The 13,029-nt window shown below is 52.4% G+C and overlaps 1 protein-coding gene across 1 annotated transcript; it reads left to right on the top strand.

Moving 5' to 3' along the window:
• The first annotated feature begins 7,665 nt into the window (after window positions 1-7,665).
• On the top strand, window positions 7,666-10,385 carry RFPL4A (ret finger protein like 4A). The gene is made up of 3 exons (XM_077756943.1): window positions 7,666-7,708; window positions 8,209-8,503; window positions 9,805-10,385. The coding sequence occupies exons 2-3, from the start codon at window positions 8,218-8,220 to the stop codon at window positions 10,383-10,385; spliced, it is 867 nt and encodes a 288-aa protein (XP_077613069.1). The 5' UTR covers window positions 7,666-7,708; window positions 8,209-8,217.
• The last annotated feature ends 2,644 nt before the right edge of the window (window positions 10,386-13,029 follow it).

Below are 13,029 nucleotides of genomic sequence, written 5' to 3'. Positions count from 1 at the left end.
GAAAGAATTTGTGGAAGATATCTTTCCAGATTTGAAAAACAGACTTGCATCTTCAGGATAAAAGTTTGTGCCAAGTTATTAAGGGAAAAATACAATATCATATCACATGGCTTTAATTTCAAGGATAAAAAATCCAGAGTCTAGATGAGTGAGTACTGCCCAACTGCAATGTAATAAGAGGCATGCTTGGGGTTTTAAACTTTTGAGTAGCCACATTAAAGAATTTAAACAAACGGGGAATATTAGTTTTAAGGTTATTTAACTTAGTCTATCTAAATATCAGTTTAGGGGCACCTGAGTGGCTCAGTCAGCTAAGTGTCCCACCCACATCAGCTCAGGGCATGATCTCACAGTTAGTGAGTTCGAGCCCGTGTTGCCCTCGATGCTGACAGCTCAGGGCCTGGAGTCTGCTTCAGGTACTCTGTCTGTCTGTCTCTCTCTCTCTCTCTCTCTGCCCCTCCCCTGCTCATGCTCTTTCTCTGTCTCTCAAAAATGAATAAATGTTTTTAAAAAATTTTTTTAAATCACAGGTGATCTTTTTCTAGAAGATGAAAATAAAGAGTGGGGAGGGAACATTAAAGCATCTTTGGGTTTTCCTCTTATTTGGAGTGGCATGCCTTCTTGCTGTGGTATGTAGGGTAAGTTAGATGCTTTATTTATGTATTAAAATTTTTTAATGTTCAGCTATACGCCAAATAGCAGTATTATTCCCAATAGTCAAGGGGTGGAGACAACCCAAATGTTCATCAGCAAAAAAACCCAAACGTTCCCAACAAATAAATGGATAGATAAAATGTGGCTATACACATGCTGTGGCATATTATGCAGCCATATAAAAGGAGTTTTGCCACACGCTAGAGCACGGATCGGCTTTGGAAACATCGTGCTAAGTGAAAGGAGACAGACCCAGAAGGACGAATATCATGTGGCTCCACTTAGGTCACAGACGTGCACCCTCCCGCTCATAGAGACAGCAGTTGGAACAGAGGAGGGGGCACAGCGACTTGGGTGGGAGTGGTCTCAGCCGCAGGGATGAAAGCGCCTGGAGGGTGGGGATGTGGACACGGCAATGTGAATGAGCTTGATACGGGAAACTGGGCTCTTGAACATCGTTAAAATAGTCTGTTTTCTTTTATGGATATTTTACCACAGTTTTTTTTTTTTTTTTTTTTTTACATTTGTTTAGTTTTGAGAGAGAGACAGAGCCTGAGCAGGGGAGGGGCAGAAAGAGAGGGAGACACAGAATCCGAAGCAGCTCCAGGCTCCGAGCTGTCAGCACAGAGCCGGATGCGGGGCTCAAACCCACGAACCGTGAGATCATGACCTGAGCCCCCCAGGCGCCCCTTTACCATCGTTTTAAAAAGACCTACAGGTGTCCTACACCTTTTCTCTAAACATTCCTTTCTCCGTCCTTTTCCAGCTGAAACTTCCCCCTGAAAACTCAGTTTTCCCTGAAGCCCCTGCAAATACGGGCCGTGAAGTCACTCCCTAACCCTCTCAGACTAACCAAGCTGGCTTTCAGCTCCCCCCCCCATTATCTTTGTGTGTTGTGACCCCCGCGGTGCCTGCCTCGTTCCTCACAGATTACAGCACCTCGCTCCCTCCCATCCCGACACGACGTCCATGGTCATACAAGGCAAGCGTTACCAATGAAGTTCCTCACCCATCATTTAGCCTACGACTGGGGCCTCCTGGGACTTCGGGAGAGCCAAAGGTTAGTTCAAAGTCAGTCAACCCACGTACCATAGCAACAGGTGTCAGACTTCACTCTCACCTATTCCCCTTGCTAAAACCCTGGTTTTCATGGCTCTCCCCAGATCACGTGCCTCTCACAAGTCAGAACCGATAGACCCGCCGAGACGGAGAAACAGCTCCTGGGCTTCTGGTGTTTTCACCCTTTCTCCTCAGTTCTCTGGTACATGAGGTCCTCCGATTCTCCACGGGCCAGATTACATTTTAGAAATACAGTGCACACACCCCCACCCCGGGTGAGCCTGGGAGACTCCCGTTCTACCACCTAGGTTAGGGTTGGAACACACAGAGGATAGACAATCTGTTCATGACCTAAAGTGATCTTCACGTTAGTACATCCTTGCCGAAACACGGTGGTGGGACTTGATCATTTCTGGTAACCCCTCTACCTGGTTCTTTATGCACGCCAGACCTACACTAAGTGTGGAGAGGGGGAAAGGAAGAAAGTAAGAAATATCAAGGAGAAGACTTCCTCACCCAATCTGGCCCCTGGTCCTCCTGGCTGGTCTCCATCAAAGAACCGCTGTGGAAGCCACACTAAAAATCTGTGCCTGACCTTTGATTGGCCATAAAATCCCTCCCTCCCCATTGGCTGGCCTGACTTGATTGCCTACTCTCTGGAGGTGACGGAGGCGTGCTCTCTTCGCCTCAGGTGTGAGCAATCCTGCTTCAGGCATTGCTGACAGCTGCTGACGGGGGGGGGTATTCCGAGGACCCTCCTAACTGCATCCCCCTGAACGATGTAACCACTGGGCTTCTGTGGGCGAACACTGCTCCTGATCTGAATATCTGACTTCTGCTATACCACAGACTTTCCAAAGGAAGCTGTCTTGTGCAGTTTATCCAACTTCCATAACAGCACCGAGAATAAGGAGCATCTATAGATGAGGAAAGTGATGAATATTTTCGAATCACTGACCAGGGACGGAAAAACCAGAAGTTAGGTCTTACAAATGTCTTTCTTTTTATTACTGTGATGAGAACACTTAGGATGACGCCTGTACCCTTAACAAAGCATTCAGTGTACAGCACAGTGCTGTTAACTGCAGACACAGCGTTGCACAGCCCATCTCTAGGACTCACTCATCTTGCATAACCAAAAGTTTATACCTGGAGAACAGTAGCGCCATACTTGCCCTTCCCCCAACCATCAGAAACCACCAATCTACTCTGCTGCCATGGGTCTATTTTGGATACCCCCATTCAAGTGGAATCGTGCAGTATTTGTCCAGCTCAGTCAGTTATGACTGAGCCAACCAGGCACCCCAAAGACATCTTCTCCCTGGACCTTCCAGGAGAGTGCTGGCTAACCGTGCCGTCGAGTATCCCAGACTATGCTTTATTTTATGTAAATAATGAAGTAACACATGACTCCAGTCTGGATACGGAAAGTGAAATCTACCAGCCCTCATACACAGGAGAGTTGACTTATAACAAAAGTGTGTCACGGGCGTCTGGGTGGCTCAGTCAGTTAAGCATCTGACTCTTGATTTCAGCTCAGGTCGTGGTCTCGGGGTTCATGGGATTGAGCCCCATGTCAGGCTCTGTGCTCACAGCTTGAAGTCTGCTTGGGATTCTCTCTCTCCTTCTCTCACTTCCTCTCTCTCAAGATAAATAAATAAACTTAAAAAAAAAAAACCCACATATATAAGAGGCACCTGGGTGGCTCAGTTGGTTAATCATCCGACTTCGACTCAGGCCATGATCTTGCGGTTTAGTGAGCTCGAGCCCCGCATCGGGCTCTGTGCTGACAACTTGGAGCCTGAAGCCTCCTTTGGATTCTGTCTGTCTGTCTGTCTGTCTCTCTCTCTGTCCATCCCCCACTAGCGCTCTTTGTCTCTCAAAAATAAACATTTCTCAATGAGTGGGCAGTGCATTCTCTCTCTCTAGCTGTCTCAAGCCATCTTTTCTAGAACTCTGCAGTTGAAAGCCAAAGCCTTTTGCTCTGGGTGTTATATGGAAACCAACTTGACAATAAACTATTTGTAAAAACAAAAACAACAACAACAACAAAAAAAAACCAAAAACAAACAAAGGCAAAGCCTTGTTGGGCTCCAGATCCACCTCTCCTGTTAGCTGCTGTGCTCCTCTGGACGCCAAAGGTTGCACACGACGCCCCCTTCTGGTGAGAAACGCACAAACATTTGGCCTTTCACTGGGGACCTCTCCTAACCCTCACCCCTTCTGCACACACACACCATGCCTCTCTGACCCTGCTTATTTTTATTTCATCCGGGCAGAAGTTGGATTTCCCACCCAGGCAGAGATTATATTACTCGGACCACATCTAGTAAGTCTGTGGGTGAGAACTGAGAAATTATGCCCCACTTCCATGTAACAAACTTATGTGGTTATAAGCCCTTTTGATAACTAAAGTGATAAAGTGTCTTCTCATATTCTGATAAAGGAAATGAATAAAGCCTACTCAGAAGATTCTCTAAAGGCTCGTCAGTGAACAAAATCATTTCCTCAGACATGTTTTTCTCTGTTTGCAGAAATGTATTTTTAGAAGTTCATTAAATAAACCAGAAACTATCTGAAATGACTTGTAAGGTCAACAAAAACCTTCCTTTGATTTTGTTGCCATAAATATTGCCCCAAATAAAAGATATCTAAAGTTTTTTTGTTTTTATTTACTTATTTTTTTTGGGGGGGGAGGGGTAGAGAGACAGGGAGACAGAGAATTCCGAGCAGGCTCACACTGTCAGAATGTAGCCTGACAGAGAAGGACAGATACCATATGTTTGCACGTATAGGAGGATTAGGAGGNAAAAAAAAAGAAATAAACTGAATGATGAGGAAAAAAATAATAAATTAAATTAAAAAAAAAAAAAGAATGTAGCCTGAGGCGGGGCTTGATCTCAAGAACCATGAGATCATGACCTGAGCAGAAATCAAGAGTCAGATGCTTAACCAACTGAGCCACCAGATGCCCCCAAAATATTTAAGTTTTTAATGTTTGTTTATTTTTGAGAGACAAAGAAATGGAGCACAAGCAAGGGAGGGGCAGAGAGACACCGAGACACAGAATCTGAAACAGGCTCCAGGCTCCGAGCTGTCAGCACAGAGCCCGACACGGGGCTCAAACCCAAGAACCGTGAGATCATGACCTGAGTTGAAGTCGTATGCTTAACCGACTGAGCCACCCAAGCACCCCAAAAGATATTTACATTTTTAATAAATATGCAGTACAATGTGATTACTCTGCAACTATGTTGCTCCTCTGTCAACTTGGACCTGTATCTCCTCAGGAGCAGAAAATGTGGTCAAGGTGAAGGCATGAGATCTATCGCTAATGTTGAAGTAAAATAATGATTCCAAAGGAGACGCCTCACCGGGTGCAGGCTGGGGTCCCCATACAGGACAGTCCCCCGTCACAGCCCGGAGTCCAACTCCTGAAGACGCATTGACTTTCATTCATGGGGAAACATATTATTTGCAAAGACCCCACTCACACGGCTGGTCCCCACCTCCCCAACGGTGTCCAAGGTGAACCAGCAGAGTCCGCGGCACAGAACACAACGCTGGAACCTCCTGTGCTTCACTGGAATCTGGACGAGACGCCTGCATGGCACACTCCTAGCCACCGGAGGTGAACAGGGGAGTGTGTCTGTGCCCCGGGCCAGGTCCTGTCCACGTGGACGGTAGGAAGCCCTTCCACAAATGGGCAGACCCCGTGGCCCAGTGCCCCTGTTCGGCTTCATCGGGCCTATTGTTTGTCTGCCTGTGGACGATGAAGCTTTGCTGCAGGAATTTTCCAGGCTCCAGAGCCAGGACTGAGTTGATGGCTCGTGTTAACGATAGTGAATCATTTCCCAAACCAACCACTCGACCACAAGTTAGAATTACAGAGATTTCTTTCCACGTGAGTCTAAGAGACAAGATAATGTTAATAATGTCAAGTATCTCATGAGAAAATGAAGAGCAGACACAGGGGCCTTGCCGCTCTCCCACCCCGGTCTACACGGGTCTCCCTTCAGGCTGGGTCACAGGAGGGTCAACGGGGAGGTGCACCCGGGAGACTGGAGAGCAGAGGTGGCCACGTTGGCTGGGGAACGTGTCTCAGTTTCCATGAGACGTGATACGGACACCCAGCAAGTGCCAGCAAGGAATTCTGTGGAAATGAGTCATTGAACAACACTTAACATGACCGCTTAGACACCGTCTAGTCCCCTCCCCTGCTGTCTGCCACTTTCTCATCCTGCCCCTTAATCTGTGATCAACAAGGAGTCCTCTAAGTCAGGAGAAACTAACTGCTTTTGCACATGTTTGAATAGAAACATCTCCTCCTACGTATCTCACCTATGTTGTGATGGAAGGGAAATATTGTAATATCATAAAACATCTTCAATCTTTGATTCTGTAACGAACATGATAAGGGACCTTCATGGGCTGACTCGTCATCAGGGATCAGCTTTAGGGTTTCTTTACCAAACTTTTTTTTTTTTTTTAATGTTTGTTTATTTTTGAGAGACAGAGGCAGAGCTTGAGTGGAGGAAGGGCAGAGAGAGAGGGAGACACAGAATCTGAATCAAGCTCCAGGCTCCGAGCTGTCAGCACAGAGCCCGACGCGGGGCTCGAACCCACGAACCGTGAGATCATGACCTGAGCCGAAGTCAGATGCTTAACCAGCTGAGCCATTTCTAAGCAAGGGTCCTCATATTTGTGGAGAAAACCCTTGTGAAGAAGTGGCCGTGACCTAGTCCGTGTGATTTTAGGAGACACTTCTGAGTGGGCTAAACCAATTCTCTGGATCAAAAAGGGGGAATTCACCTTCATGATCAGAACCATTTGAAACTAGCCTCATTCATTTGTAGGGATTAATAAGGATGACATAGTTTTAAAAAAATGTTAACCCTCCTTCCAATTCTTGTCACCCACAGAGGAAATATTCAACATTTTTCTTAGAGTGATCCTGTGGAAACATTGTGTTTGTACCGGAGTGAAAGTAACACTCTGAAGATACAATTACCTCCTTTGTTTATGGTAGCCTCTCTGACGTGAGAGAAAAATCCCGCTAATGCCCGAACCCAATCCAATTCTGAATGGATTAGAGAGGAGGAGGTGGGTGAGGTGGGTGAGGTGGGTGAGGTGGGTGGGGCCCGGTGCTAATAAAACCTCCTCTTGGGAGATCACGCTTCAGAACTGTTGGAGCAAGACCCGGGGGCAGAGCAGAAGAGGTGAGTCCAATCTTCTCTCTCGAAGGTCTACACAGACCTGTAACTACAGAGGACAGACCAGCGGTTGCCAGAGGAGTTGGGGTGTGGGGAGGCGGCCTGGGGGAAGGAGGGAGGCAGGTCCAAGCTTCCAGTTAAGGAGTGGTTCACGTTGGGGGTGGGGGGCAGACACAGGGAATATGGTGAGTGATATTCTGCCAGTGTCATTCAGGGACCAGCGTAATCGCAGACCCTTCCAATCACTATGTTGTATGCCGGAAACTCACATAACTTTGTGTACCAACTATAGCCAAAGGTTTTTAAATTTTGGGGGCGCCTGGGTGGCTCAGTTGTTTAAGCATCCAACGTGGGCTCAGGTCATGATCTCACAGTTTGTGGGTTCGAGCCCCGCGTCAGGCTCTGTGCCGTCAGCGTGGAGCCCACTTAGGATTCTCTCTCTCTGCCTCTGTCTCTGCCCCACCCCTGCTCACGCTGTCCCCAAATACTTTTTAAAAAAAAACTTAAAAAATGTATATTTCTACAAGAGTACATAGGAGAAAGCACGGTCTCAGAAGGGAGTGATTAATACATTCAGCAACTGTCATCCCAGGCCAACTAGATTCAGGCAGAGCGTGTGCTCCTGGGGTCATATGGGCCCCTCCGAAGGGACCAGCATGCACGGCGTGCAGATTGAGTACAGTCTCCCTGTGTTGGGCCAAAACGGAGCTTGGCCAAGGCGGACACGGTGAGGGAAGCCCCGGCCACTGACGTCCCACCTCTCACGCTTCTGCCCTGTGCAGGTCGGGGAGCTGGGGNAACCGCGAGATCACGACCTGAGCGAAAGTCGGACGCTTCACCGACTGAGCCACCCAGGCACCCCTACACTGAAGCAAATCTAATCAGTCTTGGCAGCATGTGAGCCTTCCAGCCTGAACTGGTTTCGGGACCTTCCCCGTGGGAAGGCGTAAACTCTGTTTCTCGTCATGTCTTCCCCACTGCGTGTGAGCGTGTCTCACGCCCGGCATCTTCCGTGTGGACAGGACAAGCCCCACCTCGGTGCCCCCGGCCAGGGGCACCACCAGGTGGGACCCACGTGCCAACCACTTAGAGCCTGAGGATGAATCGTGCCCTCCAGCCCCTCTAGCATCTTAAATGTCGGAACCCGAGGGCCGTGAGTATGTGGGACCTTCACTACCCACTGGCAGTGACTGCAAATCACCGCGAGTGCAAAGGGGAGGGTGGCCCAGGGCCTCGCGTCCATTCTACCTCCGGAAATTCCAACGTGCACATCTTTCCCCAGACAGTGGCCATGGCCGAACACTTTAAAGAAGTCGGTAGGTGTCTGATGTGCCTGAGTCACCTTGAAACGCCCATGTACCTGAAATGTGGCTACGTCTGCTGCCTGCGGTGCCTGGATTCGCTGCAGAGGGAGCCCGACGGCGAGGGCTTACTGTGTCCCTCCTGCTCCACGATCTCTCGGAAGAAGGACATCAAGCCCAGTACCCAGCTGGGGAGGCTGATTGCAAAGGTCAAGGAGTTAGAGCCCCAGCTGGAAGCTGTTCTACGGATGAACCCAAAGATCCTCAGGTTCCAGGGTACAGCCTATCCCCACCCGTAAATGCCCTGGAAAACGCAGCCTGGCTCTGACTCTCCATTTCTTACGGGCGTGAGCTGAAGCATAGCTTTCCAAGCCATGTTCTTTCCTAGAACAGATTAGAGCCACCTCGGAGAAACAATTTAAGCTTCGGTCCCTGCCCTGCATCCGAGAGAAATAATGCCTGACTCTCTCGCAAGCCTGAGTTAGAGTGGATTTTCACAGCTCAGCTTGCAGGCCTGATGTGCTTGAGCCAGGGTGCCAGGCGGGACCGCCCGTCCCTGGAGCCAAGCCCTTGCTCCTTCGGGCTCTGTCCCGACTCCCCCGTGCTGGGTCCCGAGGGGTGGTGGGTGACTTGGGTGTGAGTGAGGGGTGAGGAGGGTGCCGGGGGGAGCACACCAGGCCACAGTGTCATGTGAAGGACATGGATTGCTTTGCCCCCGGAGTTCACTTCCAGCTCCGTGCAACTTGAAGCTGGGATAGCGAGCCCTGTCCCAGAAGCGTGACCAGTCCCGACACGTTCCCTGTGATGGTCACAAAGTCTGAGTATCTTCCAAACACCCCTGTGTTGGGACCCCAAGTCTAGCAGTCAGTGTTCGATCCAGAGGACTTATCTCCAAGGCTGCATGGGCTCCACCCGCAGTCACCTTGGTACAGCCCTCTGACAGTGTGGCCAGGAGACCGGGGTGGCTCACACAGTGCTTTTCCTCCCCTCCCCCTGCCCTCTGGCATTGCCAGCACCCAGCACATCCCCACCCGTGTCCCCAGTGGGTCCCTTCCTCCGCCTGGACTGTCCACAGTTCACCCGTCTCCTTCGGGACCCCCAGCCTTACTCCTTTGTGTGATTACAGCTCCAGGAAGCAAAGGTCTGGCATGCACTTGTCTGCTCACCATCAGCAGACGAGGAAGGTACTAGCCAAGATGAACTACATGAAAAATCTCCATATTTAATGTTATTCTGCACTAAGTACAATAGTTTCCATCCTTCACATATTCACTTGATGCCTCCAGGTCGACAACTTGCGCTACTCTGCGTAATCAGTTGTTCTTCACCGAAGAACGGCTTCTGTAACCCGCCAAATCACTTTGTGTGAAGAGAACACACGCTAGGAGTCAGGGGGACAAGTTCTCAGTGTAATCACCCACCCCGTCTAGAAAGTCGACCTCCCCGGGGGAATTCTGAGCAGGACGGAGCAGAGGGTGAAGGGGAGATTGCGGATGAGACGGCTGGGCCTGTGCATCGGACATGCCAAGTGCTGTCGGGCGTGCGTGCTTGCTGACTGGCTTGTTTCTCTTCCACAGCGGACGTGACCTTGGACGTCAGCACGGCCAATGACTACCTCGTCATTTCCGAGGACCTGAGGAGTGTCTACTGTGGGTGTTTCAGACAGAACCAGAGGTGCAGGCCCGAGAGATTCAACTACGCCCTCTGTGTCCTGGGCTCCCCTGGCTTCTCCTCTGGCCGTCACTACTGGGAAGTGGACGTGGGGATAAGCAAGGAATGGGACGTGGGTGTTTGCAGGGACTCTGCTAATCGGCAAGGGCCCATTCTACTGTCCTCAGAATTTGGCTTCTGGACGGTGGGTCTGAGGAAGGATTTCTTCCAAGCCGGCACCATGCCTGTGTCTGTTCTCTCAGTGAGCCCCCGGCTACGCCGAGTCGGGGTTTTCCTGGATATGAATTTTGGCACCGTCTCCTTTTATCACGTTAGTGATGGATCCCATATCTTCACGTTCACAAAAATTCCTGCTGCGGAGACACTGCGTCCCTTTTTTGCTCCTGCGGATCCCAACATGGATGGTCGAGGAGGTGCCCTGAGAATCTGTCCCGTGGTGAAGCCGGGCACTGCCAGCTGTCCTGGGGATTCTGGTCAAGACATATGAATCTGATCGAGAACATTTCTAGAGAATCCCCGTGTGCCTGTAGCCAGAGCCGCAAACTTTCCAGCTGGTTACATGTATGGCAGAGACGGTGACAGAAACACACAGCCGCTGGTGAATCGTGAACACAATATTTAAGTGTCATCATAGTAGTTTCCTTTGGGACTTGTTCCTCTTTCGGTTCCAATGAATGGGTTCTGGATTTTCACACCAATTTCCGAATGTTTTTGCTTTCTGCAATATTAGTGTGCAAACTTAGTGTGTCATGGAGGTTATAAACGAAATAAAAACTTGGATGTGGCCCAGTGGATTAATGGACTTTCTAGGTGATATGTAAGCCAAGACTTAGGTAAATGGTGTGTGTGTGTGTTTCCGGTTTTACCCAACAGCTGAAAGGCACACGTTCCTTTCAAGTGCACGCCAGTCCGGGAACAGGAAGGAGGCAGTCAGGACGTCTGAGAGGTGGCTTCCGCTAAAGCAGGATGGCAGCCTGGCATCGCGGGGGCTCAGATGCGCTGGGTACCGCTGGAGTGCCAGCTTAAAGCACCCCTCGCTCTGCGTTGGGCTGCAGGCCAAGGGTTAGAGGGACTGTACCCGTTATGGTTGCCTAGTTAGGTCCCGGCTTGGAGCGATGGTGAGTGAACCGGCGAGAACACTGCCAGGTAACATAGAGCCTCCGCAGCGGCCCACTGCCCCTGGAGAGCATGGGGCGGGGCTAACGGTGGCCCCCATGTAATGCAGGCCGGGACATCCCCTGGCCACGGAGCGGGCCCTCCGTGTGCACTTCTCAGGAGGGGCCCCCAGGGCTCCGGGGACAGATGGTGATGCCAGGCCGGCGTCAAGGGATTGGCAAGCAGGTTAGGGCACCGTTGTCTATAGAGTCGTGTGTGGGTGGGTGTGTCCTTGAAAATGTCCATAAAACGCGGCTTTTAAGGGGCAAATGTTAAATAGAACTCTCTGAAATTACAAATAGGCGAACTAAAATACATGAGTGATGAAAACGAATTCGCCCTAAAAGCAGAATGAAAATAGAGAAGTGCTCAGTAGGAAGCCGCAGAGGGCAGAGACTGCGCCCGCAGGGAGTCTGTCTGTGTCGCAGGGACGGGCTTTAAGGCTGGTGGTCACTCCGACACAAGCGCGTGTAGGGAGGTGACTTTTAGGCTCGCGGGGCCATGTGGTATCCGCCGCATATAGTAGCTGCCTATGTAAGTGGAAGCTGCCATAGACAATGTGAAAACAGCAGACACTGTGTTCCAATAAAGCTTTATTTACAAAAGGAAGCAGGCGGCCTGGGCGTGGCTTGCCCACGCGAGGTGGGGCGTCATGCGCTGACGTGCGGGCGCGGGCCGCAGCACGGGCGGGGCGTGTGCACACTGAGCGCGCAGTAGGGGGGCCCGAGCCGGACGCGACTGTGCACCGAGGGCAGAGGGGTTCCGAAGGGGAGGGGAGGCAGAGGCTGGCCGAGACACACGGGTGAGAGGAGGGGACACCGAAGGCGAGGGTGCCCGAGCGGCTAGAGCAGTGGCCGCGCGAGCCAATGTCCTGAGACTCGGGGTGCGCCCGAGTGGGCGGGGCGGTCACAGACCCGCACCCTCCCCCCGCAAGCCCTGGGCCGACCTGTCGCCTCCGGCCCTGGTACAGGTGGCCCAACGCCCCTGCAGCACACCCACTGGGCCCCCCCACAAGCGCCCACAATATCGGGGCAGGAGTCTGAGCCGCAGCCAGTCACTGAGGCAGGAAGGGCCCGGCGCACAGGCCTAATCGGGGGCTCAGAGGCACTGAGGCAGGGACACCACCGGAGCTTTGGAGCCGAGGTGCATTCATGCCGGAGGAACGAGAAGGGACGCGCTAAGGGGCGCGGCTGCTGTCTGGGGGAGACCATCAGAGCTTCCTGACAGTAAACCCAGGCTGCGTTTCTGGCCCCCCTCCCGGCCGCCCCACCCCTGCCCCGGCTGTGCAACGAGGGCCCAGCCTGAGGGGCTCCAGGAAGACCAACACCGGGGTTCGCACGCCCGCCCCATGCTTCCGGCGCCCCCAGACCCTCCCTTCTCTGGGTTGGGAGGCCTCCGCGGTCCCATGCATTCACCCCCACAGCCCTGCCGTCACCTCTGACCCGCAGGAGGGAGTCCGCCCGGCCCCACCCCGCCCCGCCCCTGGACAGCAGGGACCGAAGTCCGACGGCCCTGCGCCCGAGCTCACTGCCACTCCGCCACCCGTCTCTGGCCCATCCCGGTGGCTGCCCCTGGGGCTCACAAGCCATCCCCTCAAGCTCCTGAGGCCGGCCACCTCCGGGAGACACGGACGGCCCTCATCACCATGGGAGACGGACCCACAGAGGACACTGCGGGGGCGGGCGGCAGAGCAAGAGCTCAGAGCTGCAGAGGCCGGGCTCCAGCCGCAGCGCAGGCACCGGCGGGCTGCACCCGGACGGACGGGCATGCGCACTGCTCACAGCACGGCAGCCCCGTCTCAGGAACCCGCATCCCCTCCACAGCTCGCTCCCCCTCCGCACGACCCCAGCCCCCACGTGGTGTCCACTGGCCACCAGCACGAGTAAAGCGCCCACACCCAGAACCTCATCCGCTCTCCGGCCCTGAGGCGGCTGCCTCCCGCCAGGGCTCGGGCGCCCCCCACGCCCCAACACGGG

This window comes from Crocuta crocuta, unplaced genomic scaffold, assembly GCF_008692635.1.
Source record: "Crocuta crocuta isolate KB4526 unplaced genomic scaffold, BGI_CrCroc_1.0 scaffold142, whole genome shotgun sequence".
Lineage (NCBI taxonomy): Eukaryota > Metazoa > Chordata > Mammalia > Carnivora > Hyaenidae > Crocuta > Crocuta crocuta.
Note: the sequence above shows the minus strand (reverse complement) of the source record. Positions and strands in the feature narration are given on the sequence as shown.

Bases quoted from the DNA above. Each gene is read 5' to 3' on its own strand.
- RFPL4A (XM_077756943.1), top strand. From the start codon at position 8,218: ATGGCCGAACACTTTAAAGAAGTCGGTAGGTGTCTGATGTGCCTGAGT. The intron at 8,504-9,804 runs GTACAGCCTATC...TCTCTTCCACAG, and splicing joins AAAGATCCTCAGGTTCCAGG to CGGACGTGACCTTGGACGTC.